General features: G+C 49.9%; 12 protein-coding genes across 12 annotated transcripts; 9 read left to right on the top strand and 3 right to left on the bottom strand.

Annotated features, from left to right (window-relative positions):
• Nucleotides 1-139: 139 nt before the first annotated feature.
• On the bottom strand, nt 140-319 carry COCCADRAFT_92896 (uncharacterized protein; the record flags this gene model as incomplete). The annotated part of the gene is made up of 1 exon (XM_007712854.1): nt 140-319. A coding segment is annotated over one exon (180 nt), but the record flags the coding sequence as incomplete, so codon positions are not given.
• Nucleotides 320-941: 622 nt separating this feature from the next.
• On the top strand, nt 942-2,168 carry COCCADRAFT_4012 (uncharacterized protein; the record flags this gene model as incomplete). Its single annotated transcript, XM_007712802.1, has 1 exon — nt 942-2,168. One exon carries the CDS (start codon nt 942-944, stop codon nt 2,166-2,168), a length of 1,227 nt encoding a protein of 408 aa, XP_007710992.1.
• A 157-nt stretch (nt 2,169-2,325) lies between these two features.
• Nucleotides 2,326-4,340, bottom strand: COCCADRAFT_4011 (uncharacterized protein; the record flags this gene model as incomplete). The annotated part of the gene is made up of 4 exons (XM_007712801.1): nt 2,326-3,665; nt 3,753-4,016; nt 4,117-4,138; nt 4,203-4,340. The coding sequence occupies 4 exons, from the start codon at nt 4,338-4,340 to the stop codon at nt 2,326-2,328; spliced, it is 1,764 nt and encodes a 587-aa protein (XP_007710991.1).
• A 726-nt stretch (nt 4,341-5,066) lies between these two features.
• COCCADRAFT_35738 (uncharacterized protein) lies at nt 5,067-5,822 on the top strand (the record flags this gene model as incomplete). Its single annotated transcript, XM_007712853.1, has 1 exon — nt 5,067-5,822. The coding sequence occupies one exon, from the start codon at nt 5,067-5,069 to the stop codon at nt 5,820-5,822; it is 756 nt and encodes a 251-aa protein (XP_007711043.1).
• Nucleotides 5,823-6,064: 242 nt separating this feature from the next.
• COCCADRAFT_25259 (uncharacterized protein) lies at nt 6,065-7,707 on the top strand (the record flags this gene model as incomplete). The annotated part of the gene is made up of 2 exons (XM_007712808.1): nt 6,065-6,716; nt 6,779-7,707. The coding sequence occupies 2 exons, from the start codon at nt 6,065-6,067 to the stop codon at nt 7,705-7,707; spliced, it is 1,581 nt and encodes a 526-aa protein (XP_007710998.1).
• Nucleotides 7,708-9,365: 1,658 nt separating this feature from the next.
• COCCADRAFT_92834 (uncharacterized protein) lies at nt 9,366-10,475 on the top strand (the record flags this gene model as incomplete). The annotated part of the gene is made up of 2 exons (XM_007712852.1): nt 9,366-9,853; nt 10,001-10,475. 2 exons carry the CDS (start codon nt 9,366-9,368, stop codon nt 10,473-10,475), a joined length of 963 nt encoding a protein of 320 aa, XP_007711042.1.
• A 798-nt stretch (nt 10,476-11,273) lies between these two features.
• Nucleotides 11,274-12,521, top strand: COCCADRAFT_92898 (uncharacterized protein; the record flags this gene model as incomplete). The annotated part of the gene is made up of 1 exon (XM_007712851.1): nt 11,274-12,521. The coding sequence occupies one exon, from the start codon at nt 11,274-11,276 to the stop codon at nt 12,519-12,521; it is 1,248 nt and encodes a 415-aa protein (XP_007711041.1).
• Nucleotides 12,522-12,670: 149 nt separating this feature from the next.
• Nucleotides 12,671-13,692, bottom strand: COCCADRAFT_4008 (uncharacterized protein; the record flags this gene model as incomplete). The annotated part of the gene is made up of 2 exons (XM_007712800.1): nt 12,671-13,142; nt 13,208-13,692. The coding sequence occupies 2 exons, from the start codon at nt 13,690-13,692 to the stop codon at nt 12,671-12,673; spliced, it is 957 nt and encodes a 318-aa protein (XP_007710990.1).
• A 941-nt stretch (nt 13,693-14,633) lies between these two features.
• COCCADRAFT_92767 (uncharacterized protein) lies at nt 14,634-14,951 on the top strand (the record flags this gene model as incomplete). The annotated part of the gene is made up of 1 exon (XM_007712850.1): nt 14,634-14,951. A coding segment is annotated over one exon (318 nt), but the record flags the coding sequence as incomplete, so codon positions are not given.
• A 1,047-nt stretch (nt 14,952-15,998) lies between these two features.
• COCCADRAFT_92908 (uncharacterized protein) lies at nt 15,999-16,465 on the top strand (the record flags this gene model as incomplete). The annotated part of the gene is made up of 2 exons (XM_007712849.1): nt 15,999-16,103; nt 16,169-16,465. Coding segments are annotated over 2 exons (402 nt in total), but the record flags the coding sequence as incomplete, so codon positions are not given.
• Nucleotides 16,466-19,843: 3,378 nt separating this feature from the next.
• Nucleotides 19,844-21,469, top strand: COCCADRAFT_92883 (uncharacterized protein; the record flags this gene model as incomplete). Its single annotated transcript, XM_007712848.1, has 1 exon — nt 19,844-21,469. The coding sequence occupies one exon, from the start codon at nt 19,844-19,846 to the stop codon at nt 21,467-21,469; it is 1,626 nt and encodes a 541-aa protein (XP_007711038.1).
• A 1,351-nt stretch (nt 21,470-22,820) lies between these two features.
• COCCADRAFT_4005 (uncharacterized protein) lies at nt 22,821-23,098 on the top strand (the record flags this gene model as incomplete). Its single annotated transcript, XM_007712799.1, has 2 exons — nt 22,821-23,010; nt 23,079-23,098. 2 exons carry the CDS (start codon nt 22,821-22,823, stop codon nt 23,096-23,098), a joined length of 210 nt encoding a protein of 69 aa, XP_007710989.1.
• Between the last annotated feature and the right edge of the window lie 72 nt (nt 23,099-23,170).

Below are 23,170 nucleotides of genomic sequence, written 5' to 3'. Positions count from 1 at the left end.
ATTTGCATTGCTTTTTGGTCCGGTGGACATTGATATCTGTTGCGTTCGAGCGTGCATTATACTACTGGGAGGCTCTTTTGTTGGCCATCTGATTTGGTCAAAGTTTTTTTTTCTTACCGCATCATAGCATTCGTAGGCGTTATTGGTTGCATTCTACCAAACCCGTCGTAGCCTGACGGGTCACAGACGATGAAGTTCTCATGACTGGCGTTTTACGGCTGGCAACAGTGCTGGACTGGATTATGATCATCCAAGGTGGAATAGCTGCCATCAGAAAACAGTAGTGTATTGTCTCCGATGAGCAGATAATTGCAAAAAATTACTTTACCCAGAAGAGCCAAAACTTTGAATGACGTGAAATTTTTTTCTTCTTGTGTTTTATCTGAATTCTACTTTTCCGCAGTTATAAGCAAAGTTTTGTCGACTGGCATGAACTGATAATGTCATATTGTCTATTTCCGAACACGTGATTGGTGGCAGCCTTTGTACTGCTCTGACGAATCATAGTTGTATACTATTTTGTATAGCGTAACTGCAATGTATCTTATCCAATCCAGCTCGAATCAGGCTAAGTTCAATCATTCTTCCGAATTATTTAGTTCGTGATGAAGAAAGAAGTGCAAACATGTCGTATCATTTCTTGTATATATTTCAAAATCTCAAAAGCAGAATATAAATCTTAAAAAAAATAGGACAGCGTTATGTATAGAACAGAGCCGTTAAAAACCACGCAGGCATTCATTTTTCGTCCTTTCTTCAGTCATAGAGGAAATAGTCTTAGCAATGGTTAAAAATAATAATTGTGGTCGTGATGAGTTCAGGTGAGTTGGTCTCAGCCTTATACGCGCCAAGCCACTTGCAGCCGCGGTATCGCGTTCGCGCTCCAACTGGTCTGCCTGTTTCTACACTCGATTTGCGCGCCACAGAAACATTCCCCAACCATGCCACCGCCAAAGCCCAAGAAGCTCACCGCGCAGCCGGTCCGCACGCGCCAATTCGCTGGAAAGCCAACAGTCGCAGAACCCGAAGAGCACTCCAGCTCAGAATCCGAATCAGAAGACGAAGAGCAGAAGCCCCAGTTAAAACCTTTTGCGAAACCAAAACCAGCACCTATTGCATCATCGGCAATCAAATCGAGACTTGCATCGCGGCAAAAAAGCGAGGATGCGCGTAAAGCGCTAGAAGACGAGTTCGAGACTGAGAGCGAGGAGGAAGAAGAAAAAGACGGCAGTGGGAGTGGGAGTGATAGTGGAAGCGGCAGCGATGAGGATGAGTCGTCAGAGGAGGAATCGAGCAGCGAAGACGAGGCACCAAAGAAACTACTACGACCAGTCTTTCTGAAGAAGAGCGAGCGAAACAAGATTGCGGCACCCGTTAAATCAGCAGACGAGTTGGCAGCAGAGGAAGAAGCGCGGCGACAGGAACAGGCAAGAGCACTCGTGCAGGAACAGGTCGAACAGCGAATAGCCGAAAAGGCAGCAGGCAAAAAGGACTGGGATGACGACATCGAAGACGCCGACATCAACGCCATCGACGACACCGACGGGGTCGATCCCGACGCTGAATACGCAGCCTGGAAACTCCGCGAACTCAAGCGCATCAAGCGTGAACGTCTCGCTATCGAAGAGGCTGAAGCTGAGCGTGCCGAGATTGAGCGTCGACGCAACCTCTCAGCCGCCGAGCGCGAGGCCGAAGACCGCGAATTCATCGAGAAGCAGAAAGAAGAAAAAGGCGACCGCGGCCAAATGCAGTACATGCAAAAGTACTTCCACAAGGGTGCCTTCTTCACCGATGAACTCAAGGAACTCGGCGTCGACCGACGCAATCTCATGAACGCCCGCTTCGAAGACGACACAAACCGCGAGATTCTGCCGGAATACATGCAAATTCGGGACATGACGAAGCTCGGTAAAAAGGGACGCACACGGTACAGAGACATGAAGACGGAGGACACGGGCAAATGGGGCGACTTTAAGGATGACCGCCCGCGAAGGGACAAGGGCGAGTACGGCGTGGATGAGCGGTTCAGACCAGATGGACATGGCGCAAGAGACAGGGACAGAGACGGTGCCACGGGCGCAAACGCAAAGCCTCTCGGAGAACGAAAGCGATTCGGAGAGAGCAACGACAGGGATAGTAAGCGCCCGAAGATTCGGGACCAAGCATAAAAATGGTCACTTTTATCGTTTGCCCGTGCCCTTTTGCTTCAGAGGGCCCGAGCCAAACTATCTAGGGAGGCAAAAAAGCCATTTGAGGCGTTACAAAATTCATACCATATACCCCCTCCCTTTCGCCAAAGGCCCCTTGGAACCTTTTCGGCTCAAATCACTCATTCCGGACTCTTTCGTACCTTCCGCGTCCCCTGGCATCTCCCTCTGCCATAGCCCTCGCATCCTCCCTCCCCTTTTCAACATCGAGCCGCCACAGCAACGGCGCAGGCAGCATAACCAGGACAGCCAAAAAGATGAATGCGGGTCGGATCGTCCCCGCACTATCCGTAATACGGCCTACGAGCGTCGGTCCCACAGCACTACTCCCCTTATCCGTGACAGCGTAGAGGGCGAAAAACGCCGCTTCGCTACCCTCAGGGATCAGCGGCGCAAATACGGACCGCGCGTAGGATGAGATGCCGCCCATGACGATGCCGTGTAAGACGGCTATGGGATAAATCTCCCATGCCTGCTGCAAGCCTATGAAGCCCAGCCGCTGGAACAACGGGATGTAGCCGAGGAGGCCGTACAGAGGAATGATTTCCATACCCGCTACGCAGCACAACAACACGGTTTTCGGTTGCAGGGCCCAGTGGCGCTGAATGCGTGGCCAGGCGAAGGCGCCGATGATGCCGGAGCCGATGGAGGTGATGGAGAGGAGCGCAATCGCAATGGTACTCATGTGCAGTTCGGTCTTTGCAAAGAGCACGGCGGTGCCTGAGATTGTGGCTACGGCGTCTGAGAGCAGGAACCAAGATATGAGGAAGATGAGTGTTTGACGGAGTCGACAAGCTTTTTTCAAGGTGACCCAGAAACTCCTCAAGGAAAAGGATGTGTAGAAGAGAAACGTGCGGAGTTTGGATTTGCCGGGGGTGGAGGAGAGGTTGGAGTGCTGCTGTACGGGTAAAGGGGGCCCAGGGCGTTCGCGGAGCCAGAGTAACGTCGGAATGGAGAAGACGGCCCACCAGAGGCCGACCATGAAGAGTACGACGCGGATCGAGAGTGTGGGCGACGTCTTCGACAACGACGTTTTGCTGAAGATGAAGACGATGAGGATCGCTAGTATCTCAACGAATACCGCAGCCATATATCCATATCCCACTCCTTTCGAACTTATCTGCGCAGACCGCTCCAGATCGCGTGCCAGCTTCTCTGCATCTTCCCTCCGTGACGCCGCGGCCTCTGTATCCGCATTCAAACTATCCAGTTCAACGGCTGAATCGTCATCTTCTGACAACGGCTTGCCACCCGCATCACTGCTATTATCCGGGTAGTTTGCTACGAGCAACGGTAAAAAAGCGTTGAGTAGCACGAACGAGCATCCCAAGCAGGCTACGCCGATTATGACGAGGAGAGGGGCGAGTTGGTATAGTGAGGGGGAGATGAAGATGAAGAGGCAACTCGCTATTGAGCCCGTGTACGACGTTATCATGAGCATTTTTTTGCGGTATGGACCTGTAATGCCCTTTAGCTCTTTCTATGCCCCTAATAGCTCAATTCAAAGCTTGTGGTAAATTTAATGGACAGGGGAGAGAAACATACCGTAATCTGCAAAACTACTCAAACACACTAATACAAGGGCTTGTAGTAGTACTGCTGCTGATGATGTGTACAGTGCGAGACTGCTGGTGGACATTTGGAGGCCGAGGTAGGTTACCATGCATTGCTCGGAGGAAGCGGGTGCTGCTTCTTTGTCGCTGGCGCGGCGGGAAGAGGTGGGATGAGTGACGCATGGCTGCGAGGGGTCGGAGAAGAAGACGCCGTTTTCGCGGGCGAGTTGCTCGAGGAGGACAGGGAGGAAGGCGCCTGTGTACTCTTATAAGTCCATTGTTTCTTTTTAGGTTGCGGTTGGGATTGAGAAGGTGGAAACTTGTATGGCTGGATGGTGGGATATGAGGGGACGTACCGACAGCTACCACGGCGAAAACCTACAAATCCAAGTTAGTTTTTTCCATGTTCATCCCAGAAGGTGTTTGGAAAAAATCAATTTACTTCAGCAGCGATAGGATACGCGTACCAGCCCTTTAATTCACGGGGTGTGGTTGGACTGGTGTCTTCGCCTTCGTAGCGCTTTTGCGTAGACGATTGTTCCGCCCAGTCCTCCATGTCTCCATCATCCGAGAAAGACATCTTCTATTTCTTTCCCCGTTGGTCCAACTCTTTTTTTGTTTGGGCTACGGATGCAATTGGTAAACAATGTCACATTTGAGCGCGTAGCTTCTCTTTTTTTTGCACGATAGCAATGATGATGATGATGATGATCCGAGAGGTTCCGATGACGGATTATGTGGGCAAGGCGGGCTCTATGCTTTTTGCGGGTGGAGCTAAACGGTGAGGTGGGGCAGATGGCTGGGATGGCATAGTAGGGCTGGCCTTATTTCTTTGCGGTCAAGCGAGTTTTGGGGAGCATGGTGGGCTGGTTTTACTAGGTCATGTCACGATATGAACGGACTCGAGGATTTTTTTGACGGTGAGGTGCGACGTGAAGGTGAGATGGTGGAGGTGTACTGGGATGGAGCTTCATCGCGGCGGTGCTAACCTGGGGAATAGCACCGAGGCCCAATTCCTGGTCTCTGGGGTGCTTATGAAGAAACTCTAGTGTGGAATACGTTGCATGACGTGTTACGAATTGGTGCTATAGCTTTTCTTTGGGTCTCACCATCTCGTCTGAACAACGTTCAGCTGGTCGGTGTGTTTCGATCGTCAGGACACCAGAGGTGTTTCGATGACGTAGGGATCCTAACTGTTAGCGCCGCGGGAGTGGAGTTGTTGTTTCCAGGTGACAAGATTCAGCTAGCCATGATCCTGTCTTCCTGCATGTAATCAAGTGTTTTGGCTATCTTTGGCTATTCAGCTATGCCAGTAGTAACAAGAAGTCGTCGAATTAGATCCTCTAATCAAACACACGGGCAGGGCGCCTCGCAACATGCCCCGCTTCCTCCAAAGAAGAAACATTCTTCTCCAACCAAGACCAGAGTCGAAAAACAAGACCACCCTCGTGTAATACCTCAGCCCTCAGGACTCAGCTTGACCCTCCAACCTGCCAAGTACGGTCTAATCCAAGAACGAATCTGTGATAGTCTATATGCTTTGGTAGTCCAGGCCATTCTATGGAACCAAACCCGTGGTCAAATGGCCCGACCGGTGTTGTTCGAGCTGCTCTCGGCCTATCCATCTCCAAAGGAACTATCTGCAGCGCCGCTCCATGACCTAATCAACATGCTACAACCCATAGGCCTGCATAGAATCCGGGCCATGCGGCTTATAGCCCTAGCAGACGCCTGGCTTGCTGCGCCTCCATGCAGACAGCGAAGATACCGGAGGTTGCACTACCCAGACCGTGGATGTGGGACAAATGTCAGGCCCGGAGAGGTATTAGGACCCGACGACGAACGGGAGGGCTGGGAAATTGCTCATCTGCCAGGCATGGGTGCATATGCACTTGATAGCTACCGTATCTTTTATCGGGATAGACTACGCGGTACGGAAGGCGTGGTTGGGATTGAACCAGAATGGAAAAGGGTAGTGCCAACAGACAAGGAACTCAAGCCGTACTTGAAGTGGCGATGGGAGCAGGAGGGACAGAAACCCCTCACCTCGTTTCAAGCCTAGTCAAGCGTCGGTAGTGTATTTCCCGTGATATGCTGCAGTCAGTCTGCATACTCCCCTGGACAAAGTCATAGCAGGGCCAATGAGACAGCTGTACTACAACACCACCAACACACAGCCACGGTTCCTAGGATTTCGCCCCCAAGGCTGGGCCATCCTCCCCTGCCCAGACATTTAGAAGCGACCGTTATTAAACGGTTGTAAGGGTACCGGCCAGTTGTCATGCAAACCGTCGCCAGTTGACAATGGACGAGAAACCATCACCAACCGGTACCTGGAGCGAGAGATCGACGACATTTTGCGACAAGGATGCACGCGAAGCATACCACGACCTCATCGACTTGCAACTCCACTGGCTATTTCCAAATTTCCTGCGCAACCTAAAATCCCAAACAGCTTTGGAAAGAGAAAGAGGCAGAGTAGCAGTGATAGAGTATCGTGACGATGAAGTCTTTGAACCGGAGATATTCAAGAACTCGCAAGGCCTCCAAGCCCACTTTGACGACCCATTAGCCGCAGAGGAACTAGGCCCGCGAAAAAGACTTTTCATACTGGAAGATTTGGGGTTCAATTATCTCGAGATACTCGGTGCGCAGCTACGGATTCCCCCCACCTTCTTCGCTGCCCACTGGGCCGATCCAGCAACGCCGGAATTCAACTACACCAACCCTCTCCGCCGGTACTCGGAAAAGAACTTCAGCATCAGATACGCTATTACCCAGCCTCTACGTATAGACGCAGACCGAGAAGTGCATGGCAATATTTTCCGCTGCGACTTCAACATCCAGCGCCATGTATACTGCTACGACCCCAAAGCCCCGATTCTCGATCAGCCCAAAAGCTACCACGCCCTATCCTTTTGGACCTCTGGAGTTAGACCTGATGGCTCGTGGGATTGTATGGCGCCGCTTTCTCTAGCTAGACTGTACACACTCAGACATTGCTGACGGGCCTTGTAGCGGTGCTGATAGTTGACCCACCAGTCCGCGAGACCGTAACATCCCTCGCAGATGGTTGCAAATTCCCCGTGGATCATTGCTCAGAAGAGCACGCATACACCCGTATGCACAGTCTCGACCCGGACTTCACCGACATGGACATCCTACCGCCCAATCCCTCCGACTGGACTGGTAGCTGGCAGCGCCCCAAGTACGAGAGTATGTTCGACGACATACTATCTCTCACCCCAGACGAGCAGGCGCATTCCATTGGGCCCAGGAGCTGCACAAACGTCGCCCGCAGACTAGCCATCTGCTACTTCCTCAGCTTCCTGCGCCGCCGCATCCTCAACATGCTGCGCCTCCAGCAAAACCCGCGCACCGCCGTCTTGCACACGAACCGCTGCGACTACCTGCGTGAATTTGGCGAGGGGCTCATCAGTAGCTGGCACCACGAAGTCTTTGGCTTCGTCGTAAACATCAAATACATTATGGGCCTCGTCAACTCAGAAGTAAAAGAGCAATTCGAAGTCCTCGGCTTGCATCGACCTAGCGCTTTGGAGTGGGAACGCGATGGATGGCTTACCGTCCAAGATTATTGCGGCCGAGTAATCACAATGGCCGAAGCGTTTTTACAGTCTTACCTCCAGTTCACGACGATGCAGGAGGCGCAGGCGGCGAATCGGAATGCGTTGAGTCTGGCGCAGATTACGAATGTGACGATGGTGTTTGTGCCGCTTTCGACTATTGCGGCGATTTTCTCCATGACGGATGATTTTTTGCCGGGCGAGAGTAAGGGGTGGGTGTTTTGGGTTACGGCTGTGCCGGTGCTGCTGCTTACGTTTGCGATTACGACTGAGGCGAGGGCGTCACTGAGGTGGTATTGGAAGATGTGTACCGAGAGGGAGTTGAGGGCGAAGGTGAAGGTGAAGGGGAAAAGTATCGTGTAGGTGCTTTTTGAGCTGACGCCAGATGTGCTTCGTTGATTCCATGCTGGTGCGAGAGAGGTGAGAAGATAGCAAGCCTATCTTCTCAGGTGTGCCACCCATCTTTGCGACTGGCGTAAAAGCCTCGCTAGTTGTTCTGCTAGATGATTTCTGAACAGCTCATGGCCATTATTGTTGCAAAAGTTTGTCATCAAAGGACTGCTCCTGGCAGCTCTTTTCGATCACTGATCTACCAATGTGACGGGAGGAGTTTAGGTATTTCTTCGCGGTTGTTTTCTAAATGATCTTTGTAGATTTCCTCTCTGGAGTGGCCAAATATCATATATTGTTAGACCATATACCAGACTGGTCCCTGAGTCTTGAGCGATCGCTTCGTGCGAGCAGTGCTACGGAATTATGTCTTTGCACTCAAGTCAAGCCATAGCGCAATCTACCACATATTCTACATATTGTGGCAGAATAATATGTCATGTTTAACATATTGAGGGGCGGCCCGCAATCGAAGGCAATAAGAGCTGAAAAGCAGTCGCTGTAATGGAATTGATTGAAGAAGTTGAACTATTTGCGCTGAATTGAAATTCTACTTTGTGCCCGCAACTCAATCATGCGCTGATACGACACGATATGTGTTCTTTCATCGCGGAGACAGCGCTTTCAATTTCTGCAAAAGAACCTCTCTTTCGACTCGATATTGACTCTGCTCTTGACTAAGGCGCACGGCTTCAGCCAATGTATGCGACATCTTCCGTAATTCTGCGTGCCTCTGAAGCCGCTTCTTGTCCAAATCTTCTATATCTCTTTTGAGTTAGGCTTGTGTACTAGAGGCCAGTGATTGATCACTGAGGACGGGAGGGGCTGAGGCAGCTAGTACGTGTTAGTGGTGCTTGATAAAGGTAATAAGATGGCTTACCATCAGTCTCTGGTCGGGAAAATTGTGAGGATGATACCCATCTTTTTAACTTTTCCTTCCCATCCGCAACCGACTGCTCTATAGTCCGAAGATGTGCAATCGGTGCCAAGCTGGCAGCCATGTCTGTGGCCAATTGTAGCGCCTGACAAGAGTAGAGTCATGGTGTAGCAATGCAGCTACCGAATTTCTTGCTGCCAGGAAGGTAAATAAATAGATATTAAGATGCATCGTATCCATACTCACCCACTAGTACCATCTGTTTGTTTGTTGCCGGCGGCACCTTCCATATGTTTTCTTTTGGATGAGCAACCCCTTCGCCACCAACCAGTATCAGACGAAGCCCGTTGCAAGATCCGCAGGACGAAGTGGTAAATATAGTCACGACTAATCAAAGCTGAAGTACGTTCGGTTGTTGAATGCGAGCTGAATGCGCAAGTAACGAATTAAACGTGAGTATTGGGTAGTAACGTCAAGTTTGGGTGCCATCGTCATTTTGGTCTCACAAAGTGGGGCCGGGATTGCGCCACAAAATGGTTTCCAACACTAACTGCTCTTTCCTCATCCCCTCCACGTAAACAAAGACTCGATTCCAATCTCACCCAAGGGAATCAATCCTACACCCTGAAAAACGACGTTCCAATCATTTTCAAGCCGTAAAGAGGGTGTTCGCATCGTCTAGGCTTGCTCCGAACCGCAACTCTTCGCGGTACTAGGCTGAACCAACAAAGCTTCATGCCCCTGTGGCGCAAACATGCCCGGAATCCGTTTTCGCAACCGCCTCAAGGAAATCGGAACTAGGACTGACCATTTTATACGGAAAGCAGCTTGGTACACGTGCAAATGTCTCTTTTGGACAGTCTGCTCGCCCTGTGTTTGTTGCATTGTACTGGTAATGCCGAACCAGAGTAGACGAACGTTCGGGGTATCCGCCCAGGCTCCAAAACCCATGGTACCTTGCCCCCGCAGACGCGCTCTCAGTATCACGTCGACAAGCCTACAGCAACATCAAAGAACGTTTCCCCAAAATCGATCCGCCTTTATGACCAAACTCCCGTTGGAGATAAGGCGAATCATCTATGAAAAAGCACTGGGCGAGGTGCCAATACATCTTTCACTTGTCAACGGCCAGTTGAACGCCCGGCGGTGCGCTACTCGAGGTTGTGCCTGCTACCTTCAGTCCCTTTCAGTTAAACACAGACTTCACGCTGCACTTTCGCTGTTGAGGACATGTCGCCGCATGTAAGTATTACCCACGTGACAGTTCGTTACAAAGAGTGTAGACGCTTTATACAACGATCTTACCAAAAGGCTGGAGGACAGCCCCGATACGAGAATACAGTTATTACGTCAGCGGCGTAGCATAATAGCTAACTGATGAATGAGCAGTTACTCAGAAGCTATCGAATATCTGTACAGTTCGAACAAATTCTTCATTTCTACGGATATGGAAGACTACCCTACTATGGGCTACTTGCCGTATTTCATCCAACCCCAACGGATGAATCAAATTACCAACCTCCGCATTGATTGGGACCTCGATCGCCACGGGTTCTTTCAAGTCGATCTCATGCCTCAAGCGCATCGGGATGAGTGGAATAGGACGTGGGATGTGCTGGGTAGGATGAATGGTCTCCGGACGCTACACATACGGCTCTTCTTCTTTCTGGATCTCTGGCTGCAATGCTACGGCGACTTTTGGGAGCAGAATGGGAAAGCACTCCTTGAACCCATCACGAAAATGACTGCACCAAAAGACTTTGTCGTCACTCTTCCAGATTGGAGGTGTTCTACGGATCTCGATGTTGGAAAATCCAGATGCGTCTTCCAGCTGCCAGAACGGAGTGAGGATAGCGCTCCATAAACCCGCGGTCTCGTATCTAAATTCATGCATACTCACATTGTATTGCCTTTGGAAATGAATAGGCGGTCAGGTGGAGGCTGCAACTTAGATTAAGGAAGGATGTTTGACTCCTTGCTTTGGGGCCTTTTACCATATATGAAGAGAATGGACAACTTCATGAAAGGAGGTTAGGCAGACAAGCAGTATCCTAAGGCTTTCGTCTAAACAGGCATCATGCTGAATACTACCGTTGGTAACGTACTACATGAAGACCGGCACCGTTGTCCACCTTTCATTCGTATCCACTTTGCCAGCCACAAGATGGTGCCGGCCCGCCGAAAGGCCGATGGATTCCCGCCACACCGGGCGACAAGGCGAAAGAAGCAAAATGCGGCCAAGACGGGGAGGAGATGATGCATGAGGCGTACCTCTCAGCCGTCAGTATTGTTGCTCCGAGTACTTCGCTAGGGCCTGTTCACGTATCTTATCGCAGCATTGAGAAACGTGAACGGCTACATGTGCTTGGCAGGCTCGGCAGGCTAACCGGACTTGGGTAGATATACTCCATCGTCCTGTTCTCCGCCGCAGCACCAAGAACTTTGACTGGGGTAGCTCACCCACGTGCAGAAGCAATGGAGCTGACGTCGAGGTCCCCCAGCCGTGCAGCTCGTCGGCGTCTTTGGACCATCCGAGGCATTGAGTAGGAATTTCTTCTGACCCATGTAGATAAGAAGCCGCATAGCCGCAGTCATGTCTGCTCTGCAGGGACCGTTCGTTTTTGCAGCTTCCCAGACCTCGCTGGCTTGACAATTGCTCACGATGCGCTCTCTCATCGCCGCCTCTGTCCTTCTTGGACTCGCGTCTGCTGCTGCTGTACCTGCAGTTGCGCCTCGTACGGGAGGTCACCACCATGGACAAGGAAAAAAGTTCAATGTCCAGGTTGGGCCTCGGCCATACTACCTCGTGGATGACATGGACGACGGTCCATTGAAGGAGAAGCTGGAGAGCTGCTCGGAGCAAGAATTTGAGACGTCAGACTTTGTCCTGGCCCATCGTGGAGCACCCCTTCAATTCCCCGAACATACCCTCGCAAGCTACAAAGCGGCGCATCGTATGGGTGCTGGTATCATTGAATGCGATGTTGCCTTCACCAAGGACAAGCAGCTCGTCTGCCGACACGCCCAATGCGACTTGCACACGACCACCAACATCCTCGACACTCCGCTCGCCGCAAAGTGCACCAAGCCCTTTTCTCCCGCTGCCAATGGCACCGCTGCGTCGGCCAAGTGCTGCACCTCGGACATTACACTCGAGGAGTTTGGCACTCTCTGCGGAAAGATGGACGGCTTCAACCCCAACGCCACAACAGCCAAACAATACATGGACGGAACCTCATACTTCCGTACAGACCTTTACGCCCAACACTGCCCCAAGCTCATGACCGTCGACGAATACATCCCCCTCGTAGACAGCTGGGGCCTCAAATTCACACCCGAGCTCAAGACCCCCGAAGTACCAATGCCGTTCGACGGCTACACCCAAGAGCAGTACGCCCAGGACCTCGTCGACAAATTCCGCGAGTACGACATCGACCCCAGCCGTGTCTGGCTTCAGTCTTTCTTGCCCGCCGACATTTTCTACTGGATCGACAACGAACCAGACTTCGGCGTCCAAGCTGTCTACCTCGACGAGCGCGTCGATACGCCCGCTGGCTACGCAAACGCTACAGCCAGCATCCCCGACCTCGCTGCCCGCGGTGTCAAGATCATGGCGCCCGCCATGTTCGCGCTCACGAAGCTCGACGACAAGGGCAAGATTGTGCCGTCGGAGTATGCGCTCGCCTGCCAGGAACACGGGTTGGATATGATCGCGTGGTCGTTTGAGCGGTCCGGTTGGCTGCAGATTGATGGTGGGGGCTACTACTATCAGTATGTGCTGAATGCTACGAACAATGATGGGGATATGTATACTGTGCTGGATGTTTTGGCCCAGGATGTGGGTATTTTGGGCATGTTTTCGGATTGGCCGGCTACGGTTACTTATTATGCTAATTGCTTTGGGTTGTGAGAGGGTGTATCTAGAAGCAAGGGGGAATGATGGGATGATTAGATAATGTTGAATAAAGGTGTTGATTGTATGAAGTTATTTATACGTTTATCATGGGTGTATTATATACAGTGGAGTGAACTCACTTTTCAAGAGGGATGTTGTACATGTCACTCGTCCTCCTCCACACCCCCATCCTCCGGTCTCACCAACCTCACACACCCATCCCCCATATCCCAATCCACCCCACAACTCTGATACGGCATCACCAACACGGCATCCCTGGGCCGCGTAACGCCCCTCACACTCTCTAGCAGCACATCCTCAAGCTGCAACCAATTCCTCTCCCACAGCCCCTGCGGACTGGGATCAACTAGCACAACATACAGTTCCCTCAGCCCCTGCATGCCCGCTATAATCTCCCACCCCCTCTCCCAATTCGCAGTGTCCTCGCGATACGCCACGCGACTCGAAGGACCGCGCCGGAGGTACGGCAGCGCGCGGATGGCCCAGCGGAGATGCAGAGTGCGAATCGTATTGAGTCGGAGTTGGGGGACGGACGAAGGGAGGTAGAGCAGGTGTGTGATGTGGAGGAGGGAAAACGTGTGCGCGCGGTAGAGATGCGGGATTGACTCTGAGTACCTGTACTTTATCAGCTCTTTCCCATTCGTATTCTAGGAGAGTTGCGAAAGAAAGGGAGGACGTACATGCGTCTACAGGTTCGAACCAGGGCTGCAGCGCCGCTATCTAACCTTGCGCCTTTTTTGCCCCCGACGAGGACGCGACAGGTACATTGCTGCTTGTCTCTGCGAGGTATGTCGATTTCGCATTGGCAGATGCAATGGCCGAATCGTCGCTTCTGGCTCAGTGTCAGGTGCACTACTTCCTCGCCCATGACGAACTCGTACACCATTCTCCGTAGTTCAATTGGTAGACAGGTGAAGAATAGCGATCGAGCCTGTGCCAGTGTGCGCGCATCGAGTTCGACGTTGGGTTCGAAGGTCGCTGTCGAACCCAGTCTGGATTTGCGGGGGCGGGGAGTAGTTGCGGGATCGGGAGCGGATGACTTTAGTGAAAAAGGCATTCGCGATTTGGGTTTTGAAGTTGATGACGAGGGTTCTGAAGATGCGAGGTCGTGTGGACTCCAGTGAATCCCTGGCATGCGGGCGCGTAGGGTGGCTTTGAGCTTCATTGTGGGTAGAGGGGGTGTGTCGCGTGCGGATGTGACGGAGAGGGAGTCCCACGGGTATAAAGGTGAGGTGTGTTTAGAGAGAGTGGTATGACATGGTGTGTTTTCCTTGCGTCAGCCCAGGCGCCCGCAAGCAAGTAAGATTCCGGGGGTGGTTTCAAGGCGGGCCACAGAGTGGTGATGGAGTGGTTCCCCCAGGTCAGCAGTGGGGAAGGGGATGGATGGGCCGCGTTGCTTGTTTCGAACAAGCTCCAGATGGAGGGTTGCGGGGGTGGAGCTTGGTGGGGTGCGAGTGGTGTTTATTTGTTTAATGCTAAACTCCCTGCAGTGCTAACATGCAAGAGAAAGTCAGACCTTGGGATCTCCATGCACCTTTATAGCATGGGAATTGAGATGTTGTGAAGGATGGCCCCACGTTGTTTTGGCGAATGACAGGCAGTGGACATGTCTCGCATTCTGTCGCTCTATCTGGTAACGCGGCATTGAAAGTTCGCATTTTAGTCGGATTGATGATGACGCAATGTCTAAGAAAAACATCAGGAAGATGAAAAATATGGATACATTGCTGACATAAAACAAAACATAGTTGTGGGTACAGTAGCGTGCACAGTCGGTTTCCTGTTCTCCGGTCAGCTTTGTACACGTACTTGTCGCATGGTACTAGCGCCTTGCAGGGGTAGTGTTCAATTGCCAGCGAATGTACCAGTACAGTAACAATCAAATGCACCTATCCATTGCTCTTTCTAGCTTCCAGTTCAGCGTTCTTGATGGCTGCAAAGTCTTTTTCTAACATTTAATCTCGCTATTGTTTGCGGAGGGGCCCTTGATTGACTGATCTCGCCCTGCCCCATGACAGATCCGTTAAGCATTGCAGGGTCTGCCAAACCATCTCTAGGTCACAGCCTCGTTTAGTGGTGTTCACACCGCTATACGGAAACCAACTGCGGGATCTCACAACGCCTCGATCCCCGTCTGATAACACTCACACTTCCATTTTCAACTCCAACGCGTTTTCAGACATCTCTTCGGCTCTGTACCACCGCCAGCATATCTTCAACCGGGTTAAGAAGTACCTTGAACGAGCGATCAGAAAAGTCAAAGGAATAACACCACCACCCAACTCTAAGATCAAGCTTTCTCGTCCTGAAAAGGCTAAAGGGCCCTCCTTGCAGTCACCATTTAATGACTTGCATAACCATCTTCGAGACTCGAAGACCAATCTCCTGTTGGTGGCGGCAGTAACCAATTTAGCAATCGCGTAAAAGTAAAGTTCTGGCAGACGGGCTTATGAACAGGAGCAGACAGAGATGAAGGCAATGATTCCGAGGCAGCAGAGGGCGGGAACTCTGAAGGCATGTACTTCAGACAACAAATCTGAGAAAGAAAAAGAGAATGGAGTCAAGAGATTATTTCAAAAGATCGGCTTTAGAAATGGTGGGCGTAAGAAGGAGTTGGAAGGCGATGTCGATGGCCGCAAGGATAGGAATGACGAGAAACATGCGGGAACCACTGTAAGGGCAGAGCAAGTCACATCAAATGGAGTAATGCTAGAGCAAAGGAAACCAAATCAGCTACCAGCTGCGGACACTAATTCGGCTCCTCTAGACCGGCTAGCCTCGGGAGCACCTAATCTATCTTGGACGAAACACTCTCCGGTTTCCGGCAGTCTGCTGACGGAAGCTCCCATGGCCAATGTATCATCTGGGAATAGCGAATGTTTAATCAAGACAGATGCTGACCGATCTGCAACACCGAAGTTCGAAAACGCCCAGGAGGATATCGAGGATGGGAGTGAAAAAGAGGCAGAACGGCTTGTTGCAGAGGATCACAGTCTACTAGACAAGAGTACGCAACACCAACAGGGACCACCAGAAGAAGTAACCTCCCCAAAAAGCGAGGCCATCAATGTTGACAAACCGAAACCAAGCTCTCCTAGTATCAAAGCGAATGATATTCATGGATTTCTACAAGCGTGGACATTCACCGTACTTCCTGGCCTAAGCTCCGGCTTTGGTGCTTCATTAAGCATCGTAGAGCTCACTTTGCTGGAAACAGAGATCCGCACACTTCTGCAGAAGCAAGAGGCACAAAACCGTAGTCCATTGAAAACTTTACACACCCTCAACAGCTACCAACGGCATCTCATCCTCGCCCATGTTGATTCCAGAGACGCTAAGCTGCTACATATAGATGAGTGGCACAAAGAGAGCATACGTACCGTCTTTGGTCAGCTCGAGATTGTGACTTTGGTTTGGATTACATCTTCAGCGGAAAGGAGAGAAGGGGCTGTTGACATCGAGACGCTCTTCAGTGAGAAAAAGACTGTTCCAAGTGAGTCGAAGGAACCAATCAGCTTCAAAGATGCTGTGGGAAGGAAATTCACTTTTCCATATCATCTAGTCAAGTCATGGAAGGTAAGCTAACACAACACACCCCTCATACATGTACTCGTTCCACCGCAACTAATCCACCATTATAGAGTATGGAAGAACTCATCAAGCAAGCCTTCCTCCATGTCGATGTGATTGGGCCTCATGTCCAGGAAGGCCATTACGATCTTGTCGGGCCCGATGGCCAAGTCATACTTCCACAGGTCTGGCAGTCCCTAGTGCAACCAGGTTGGAATGTGACCATGCACATGTGGCCTATGCCCGAGTCCTCTCAGCACGCACCTCCGCCTGGACCTCCGCATCCGCATCGAAACAACTCTCTCCCACAAGCTCCATCTGAAGCAACAATCCTTCCTGTTGATACTTTGGATAATAAGGAATCGTAGATCAAAAGTAACACAAAATCGGATGCTACAAGTTTCTTCTCCAAATTGAAGACGCATAAAGGAAAGCCGAATCCTAAGTCTGCGGATGTTGAAAGTTGAAGGTTGAAATTGAAGTCTTGGTGATGGTTGTGTTTCCGGGTGGCTGGGCCTAGCCACCAAATACTTCACTTATATACTCGCGCTCCTTCAACACTCTAGTCAGTCAATGAATCCGTTATCCAACAGCGGAAGAGTCGAATGGTAAGAATGGAGATGAGGACGTAGAGAGCCTGTTACTTAAATGGACTGGTGATGAAGAGGCGCATACCATGTGAAAGTAGAGAACAACGTTGAATTGTCACCACGAAGGCACGGCCATGAAGTTAACTCTAGCATGTCGTATGCTACTGCGAACGTGCGGACTGCTCTGGAAGATTCATTGTATTAGGATAACATAGCAATATCTAGCCTACCTCTACGAAAAGTCTCTTGAAATGTTCGTTGCAGTGCCATTATGATTATTGTGCAGAGCGTCGCGTTGAGCTTGATCGAGCTGGCTGAAGACTGGAATGAGATATTATGAGATGTTACAGGGTTGAGAATACTGCTTGTCGTTTATCTATGACGGGAACATGCAGGGGGTCCCTTGCGAAGTAACAAAATGCTGTATTACTCTGTTTTCTATGCTACAAACGTCCTTCCTGCACTATATCAATTGATAGCCGTTGAAAGCCTCTTCTTTTGAAATTTTCCGAAAAGAGATTGTGAATTTCTGTTATAGACTTGTATGCTATTAAGAATATATTTCAGATGGTCGAACCTATTTCACCAATATTCATCAAGGAGTATACACAGTAAGCGAAAAAAAATCGTAAGTAAGAAGTGTTAACCTTCTGATACAACCGAGTTACAATCCCTTACACTGATCCCTACACATCCCCGTCCTGTGCATCCCACATTGCATGACATCATAGCTCGACCCCCCATAAATAACACGCTTCGCGCCGTACGATGGAGTTCAAACAAATCAGAGAGATAGGACCGGACACCAAAGCCTGAGAAAGAAAATGCACCAAAATCTCACATTCCCCGTGTTTTTCTTAATCCTGAAATCCACGAAACATCGGGACCGTTTTGGTCAGGAACACACGGCCTATTCTGGGAATAGAGTTCGCCCTATTCGTATATATAAATAGTTTGAATGATTTATCTGAAGTAGCGACTAGACTGAATACGAAACTTCATCTTGTCGGGTAGCACACGCTATGACGCTGTTATGGGGGGGGCATTCTCCACGTTCATCTGCGCAGGTGCTCGATGCATGATATAAGTCTATCTTCCAAGTTTAAATGATTTTCGAACTTGTGGTTTAGTAGTAGTATCTATAGTTGTTGTTGTTGTGCCCTCTCTGCGTACTTTACATTATATCCATGTTTGGATACCTTTTCGGGCCTTTTCTCTATATGCCCCTTGATCACTCCGTCACACCACAACGTGAATCAGCTTTTCTATTGCTAGAGCATTCTTCTTTGGAACACGGAGCGTTGCGTATGCGGTAAGATTGCTGGGACAGCTGCGGAAGGGCGATGGCTGTTAGGTACCCGTGTAAAAGATATCCATCACCCCACAAAGACAGGGGTCCATGTTAGTGAGACGCTATCTGTAACATTGTATCTAGCACTGCATTCCAGGTCTTCTTCTTGTTATTTTCATTTATTTCTTTCTTTCGTCGCTCTTCTCTTTTTACTTTTGTTTTAGGAGATAAAAGTTGAGCACAAAAGAGATAAAGAAAGAGTCAAGAGAGAGAGAAAGTTATGGAAAGAGAGGTAAAAGAAGATATGGCGAGGCGTGCTTTCTTTCTCTCTCTTTTTCTTTCACCTTACTAACGTAAAATAATATATATTTAGTTAGAGCCTACACTAAGCAGGGCCCCTCTGCTTACACGAGTGGCGAACATCCTTGATACATGTGCTCAATGATTTTCCCTCTTCTGAACTCGTGGAATGAAAAAATACCATAGAAGAGGGGTTTAACTCTTGATATTCGCTCGCAAGATACAAACATGTTCCGTCACCTTCCGTAGCACTAGCAATCATATTTAACACAGAGTTGGGCTGATGTTCTACGTCAGTGTTTTCTTCAGTAGGCTGAAGAGAACTATATAAACAAGAGACGTCCCTTCAATAATCATCCACTACACAGTAAACACTCAATTGTATTTCCAACATTACAGACGATTCGCAAAAGATAAGATCTTCCTCTATTACGTTTTTCGCTTTGCTAGCATGGATCCCTAGTATTCAGGCAGAATCTAGATGCGGCATTGTAAGTCTTAATTCTTGAGACGAAGATATGAAGTTACAATAGTGTCACTGTGCACCGGCACAACATGCGCCAATATCAGACTAATCCTTGCTAATAGTGTTGAAGTGTGAGGCGTACGGCAACGAACAAATTCTCTGGTACTGCGGTATTTACAGGACCGATTTGAGTTATTGCACAACCTTCTGCGACGTTGATCAGTATATCTTTAAGAAACAAGCCTGCTGCGTATGTAGACTTATTACAATAACTCTCAAGATTTTCAATACTGACTCGGATGGAATAGAGTATCGACTGTTGAGGTTCAATTATGGAAAGAGTTAGATAGATAGAGTATAATTTCAACGTCTAACTGCTGTTGAACCAAGTGAATAATTTGCCCATCTGCTTTCTGTGTTACAAACAAGAGGAAAAGGGTCTCCCACCCTTGACCGAAGACGAGCCGTCTCCCAACCACTCGGGTTCACGTCAGAAAGATGGTGATCAACGACGAGCGAGGATCATGTAACTCGCATCCCACTCAAGACTGGGCCTCTGGGAGGATACTGGGGCGAGGGAGGACAGGACTGGAAAGCAATGGTACAAATGATGGACGGATTTCATTGTTAACAATGAAATCCGCTCATTCGTTATGCCCATCATTTCAGGTCCTCTGATCACTGCCATTAGTGCGTCTGCGTTCTAAGCCTGATGTCTCTGATGGCTACCATCACTCATGTGCTGCTAGCGCCTAACGTCAGTCTTGGCATGATTGCAACCACGTGACTCGGCGTCCCATGCTAATCGTGACCAGGTCCCTCTTTGCATTCTTCAATGCGTTTTCTAGATTATTGTTACTGTTATTCGATGATAGTCTATTGAGCTCGGGGCTATGTAGGAAGAGTAAAGTTAGACTAGCGTGTACATATGCGAGGTGGCGAGCTTCACCAGGGCGGGGGTGCCACGGGCCAACACAGCCACAGTCCAGCCCTAGGCCTCCCAGAATGACTGCTTGCATCAAATCAAGTTGTCATAGACTTAAGAACCGCAAAAGAAGTGAAGTCAAACCTCACCATAGCCCGGGCTTTTAGTAGCACCATGCGAAAACGCTATCGCGCCTGTGAAGAATGTCACCGTCTCAAAATCAAATGCGACGTGAGCACCTCCCCACAACCAGGCATTTGCGAGCGGTGCCATCGCAACAATCTTGAGTGTGTACCGGCAGCACCACGCCTACAACGCGACCGCATTAGTGAGCTCGAAGCCCAGATCCAGGAACTCCAGAACGCGCTGCAGAGACAGTCCCATCAAAACATCTCCACTCCCCCGAGCTGTTCGCCGGGTAGTCTGTCAACGCTAAGCCGTTCGCCCGCAAGCCTCCCCGAAAGCCACCACGACGCCATCTTGTCATTCCTGGATGCACGCATCCCGCTCTACAAGCAGCAACAGCTGCTCCACCACTATGCAGTCCAGGCCGAGACTGCGTGGCCGGCCATCCGTCTGACTACCAATCTCGAGTTCCACCGAGCAAAATCTCCTGTCCTGCTGGTGGCTGCGCTAGTCTTCACTATCACGCAGGAGGCCCAGGGTGTTGATGCGGACCTTCATGATGAGCTAGTTCAAGAAGCCATGCGCATACTTGGCGATGAGGTGATTGCCCGAGGGCAGCGGTCTCTTGAGCTCGTCCAAGCTCTGCTGCTACCTGCTTTCTACACCAAGAGCACGCGCAATGGCCAACAAGGAAGCTGTTATCAGATCCTCCAACTAGCCACTGACATGGCTATTGATCTCGGAATTGCTGGAGGCTCACTGCAGCCGACGCCTCCGGCATTCTTTTGCAGACTCCAGGACACGACATCACTCGAGGCACGTCGTACCTGGATAGCATGCTACATTGCAACCTCAACTTCGTCCATGAGCACCCGTCGACCTAGTCCTGTTCCTTGGGATGCTTACTTGGATGAATGTGTCGGGTACCTGGAGAGCAACGGCGATGCATCTGACTTACTGTTTTGTCAGATTGCCCGTATCACTCAGCTGGACCAGGAAATCTCCAATCACTTGTGCCTCTGCCAGATATCTACCTTTGTGGATGGAAACGACTACAACGTCTATGCAGTCATTGATGCGCTCAAGCTTAAACTCGACGTATGGGTGGCTCAGATTCCACCAAGTCTAGCACATTCCAAGATACTCAGAGTATACTGGCACGTGTCCATGATACACCTGTATGAGCTTGTGCTTCACACTCCCACCAACAAGGCATCCTTTGCGTCCCCGTTTATCCCCGGACGTATTCCAGTCAAGGACTTTCCGAAGCCTGCCATGATCATCCATCCGCTCCGGGAAGCGCTGCAAACTCTTGTGCAAAACTGCCATGGCGTAATAGAAACGGCAGTGGAAATGGACCCTGCCATGGTTATCGGCCTGCCTTCATTTTGCTTTGCGCCGGCCGTCTTGCATGCTCTGTTTGTGCTCGTCACTACCCTGGTAGCCGCCAACGATCCAGAAAACACATATGGCCAATGCTTGCCGAAGGACTGTTTCCGTATCGAAGAATGCGGCCTTAAACTGCGGAACCTAGTGGCGCCCATGAAGGTTCTTGATCCGACGCTGAGCTGCTTCACAACCCGCATGATTGATGCGACGGGATGGCTGGAGGAATGGTATATTGACTACAAGGCGATTCTGCGTAGATATGAGGCAAGTGTTGCCACTTCGTAATTGACTACGACACCTTACATGGTGTCCGTTTAATAGCGGCGGAGTAGGTCGGTGAATTTTGACCGATCTAAATGTGCTGTCCGTGTTCTGATTGGTGGATGACTTCACTCTGCATAACTACCGAGAAGCGACACAACGCCACTGTCTTTGTATCGGCCATCCTCCTGACCACGACTAGTTAGAGTTTTCTTTCTGATCAGTGTTACTCCACTGCTCACGTCTGTCCCTCTGTGACGCATATCAGCTGAGTCAGTGCTCAACACAATTACGGTATAGCCTAACGATAACACTCTGAGCACAGTAGAAGTAGGAGCTATACTACATAGAGTCGTGATTATTACGAACAGTGATCCGAAGAAGAGCCTGGTCATCATTTTAGCCTCTCCACTGCACAAAAATTTTACCCTGTACGGAAATAGTAATGTCCGACTTAGTCGCTGACAATCTTTTTGAACGACTCTGATAGCGACTACGCATCTGGGATTTGTACGACTAATTAGCGCGCACTGTGGTTTGTACAATGCGCAAGGTTTAGAGGGGAAAGTTTCGTGTCACAACGTGCGCCCTAGCACGCTTGGATGGACATTAAGGAATTTTGTCCTTACTAGTACCTGCAACATGCTGTAGCATGTTGCTGAGAGCAATGTATTTGCTAGTTATTCCTGGTGCTGACATGATTTGTATTAGATACGTGATAGCCCGCATCTTTGTCGTGGCTGCGACATTATCTTTCTAATCGATAGTCAGTCAAAGCTTCTGATGGTTTCATACAGTCTTATGTTCAATCTTTGAATTGGTAGTCATCTACTCCTTGCTACCGCACTCTGTATGCTGATACTTACCCGCGAAAACCACATTCAACACTATCCAAGGAGACGGCCTTAAAATTTTGTTGTAACTTGGCTGCCGTTGCATCCGTGCATAAGTTGCGACAACTTGCACAGACTGCAACAATACACTTTGACGAACCAAAGGTTGGTCGGCTATCCGGTCAGGGCTTAAACCAGAAGTGTCACCTTGTTGCAAGCCAGTAATAATATCCAGGCATTTCCCCACGCACATAAGTCATTGTGGTACATATTCAAAGAGTAGTGGCGTATGACATAACCCCTGTAGTATCAGTTTATCACGATCGTATGCGGAGATTATATACATGCGACTCGGAGCCGACGAGGCGCCGGTGATCGAATGTTGCGGTGAACGGCAAGGCCTCTAGATCAGAGCATACTGAGGACATATGAGAACAAGATACAATAACGTAGGCCGCTCCATTTTACACTTTCTCTTATTCCACACTTCATCCATTTCAACCAGAAGTTTCCCAAAGCAACTCCAATCTGCTACAACTAAAATGCAGCTCTCCCGCGTGCTCGCCACCTTTGCGGTTTCCATTGGTGCCACAAATGCTTCTTTCAACACATTCGCCATCGGAGCTACTGGTCTAGCCTTGATAGACGTATGCCTAGGTGCTCCTTCACCTATTAATATTCCGCCCCCAGATTGTGATCGCAAGACTTGCTGCCCTGCCGATGCACCAGAATGTAAGTGGAGAACAGAGGATCCTCTGTAGCTTTCCTACGTATCTAGTTAGACTAATAGCTTTTTGTAGCGGGCTGGCTGTGCTGCTAGACAAGTTAGCGATTGCGGGGAAATCAGATCCGACTTAGATACGGATGGTGCTCACGAATGCTACAACTACAC

This window comes from Bipolaris zeicola (assembly GCF_000523435.1).
Source record: "Bipolaris zeicola 26-R-13 unplaced genomic scaffold scaffold_50, whole genome shotgun sequence".
In the NCBI taxonomy this organism is placed as follows: Eukaryota; Fungi; Ascomycota; class Dothideomycetes; order Pleosporales; family Pleosporaceae; genus Bipolaris; species Bipolaris zeicola.
The sequence above is the reverse complement of the archived record's forward strand: the minus strand, read 5'-3'. Positions and strand labels throughout refer to the sequence as shown.